Source organism: Echinops telfairi, unplaced genomic scaffold (assembly GCF_000313985.2).
Source record: "Echinops telfairi isolate 266 unplaced genomic scaffold, ASM31398v2 ScPeMD7_7421;HRSCAF=8459, whole genome shotgun sequence".
Taxonomy (NCBI): Eukaryota; Metazoa; Chordata; class Mammalia; order Afrosoricida; family Tenrecidae; genus Echinops; species Echinops telfairi.
In genome coordinates this window covers 3,627,383-3,628,757 of record NW_022111321.1, presented here as the reverse complement: position 1 = coordinate 3,628,757, position 1,375 = coordinate 3,627,383, and the positions used below count along the sequence as shown (strand labels likewise).

Genomic DNA, 1,375 nt, shown 5'->3' with positions numbered 1-1,375 from the left:
AAAGGGTGGGACGGGGGCACTAAGCCACCATCTGAACCAGTGGAGCACAGAAAACGAAGTGCAGATTCTAACAGCGATTCGCTGGAGGGCCCCAGAAAACAGGGTCCACAAAGGATACCACTGAAGCACGTGGGCAAAGGGCAGGAGGCCCCTAAAAGCGGCCGTCTTTCTTTCCCAGTTCACACCCCTCTCAGCTGCGAGCAGGGAGACCAGCGCTTCTCAGCGGCCCTCCCCCGCCCGGCCCCGCCCGGGCCTTACCGATGGAGATCTCCTGCGCAAAGGCCAGCGAGATGAGCAGCAGGGGCAGCCCCACGGCGATGCACGTGACCATCTTGTCCACGGCCAGATCCAGCCGCAGCCCCTTGAACCTGGGCTCCGTGGGCTCCTTCAGCAAGAAGTCCGAGAACACGGGGTGGGGCTCCCAGGTCTCATAATGACAGAGATTAGGAGTTGTTAGCCAAGTCTATTCTCAACCAGGCTGAAGGGTAAATTCCAACAGGGCAGCCAGAGAGCCACGCCTCACCCTCCCTCCAATTCTCCTCAGGTAGGTACCTACGTTACCTACGATAACCTCATTCTTTGGCTGACACTTAGCTTAGCCTTGTTGGGGCAACTCCCTTCCAACAAATGTCCAATCAACACAGTGGCTTTGATGGGTGCTGCTGGGCCAGTTAAATTCAAGGCAGACAGATCTGCTCAGAAGGTTACGGCAGCTGTTTTAGGGGACTACAAAGGTATACTCTTGATAGGAAGGGGAGCAGTTCGAAACCATTGGTTGCTCCGTGGGAGAGAGACGAAGCTTTGTACTCCCATAGAGAATTACAGTCTTGGGGAGTTCTACCTGGTCCTATAGGCTCGCTGTAAGTCGGGATTGACGTGATGGCAGTGAGTTTATTATGGAGAAGTTTTAAGGACAGCCGCCCTCGCGAGAATAATGCTAGGCAGGCTGCACCAAGGAACAATTTCCCACCTGTTATTCTTCAAGCCTCTGAGCGTCTGGTCGGGAACATGTACCCCATCTCCCCCGACGGCTCTGATCTTCTTGCCCCTTCAGACTTAGTGTTCCCCGGCCTCAGAGAGCATTGAAAAGGAACACCATTTGAGTCCCTCCAAGGGGGGAATGGCCGCTCTTCCATGGTGTCAGCAGAGGAGCACACAATTCCCTGGGGAAGGGAGAGAGCGATGGGAACACTGCCTTCGGAAGAGCACCGCCCCGGATGAAGGACTTGCTGAGCAAGGACTGCTTCACGTTTGGATATTTCTGTTTCAGAAGGGTTTCTGTGACTTCGCAGCAATACTTTCTGACGGGGTCTTGGTTTCGGTTGGGTTATAAACCCATCTTCTTGCGCTGCTCTCTACTTTCCCAGGGACTGAA

The 1,375-nt window shown here is 54.6% G+C and overlaps 1 protein-coding gene across 1 annotated transcript in view; it reads right to left on the bottom strand.

Annotated features, from left to right (window-relative positions):
• Window positions 1–1,375, bottom strand: part of PANX1 (pannexin 1) — a 45,545-nt gene that overhangs the window by 42,601 nt on the left and 1,569 nt on the right. The window contains exon 2 of the mRNA XM_013006255.3: window positions 259–427. Coding sequence (XP_012861709.2) covers window positions 259–427 — 169 coding nt within the window. The remainder of the gene's footprint in view (window positions 1–258; window positions 428–1,375) is intronic.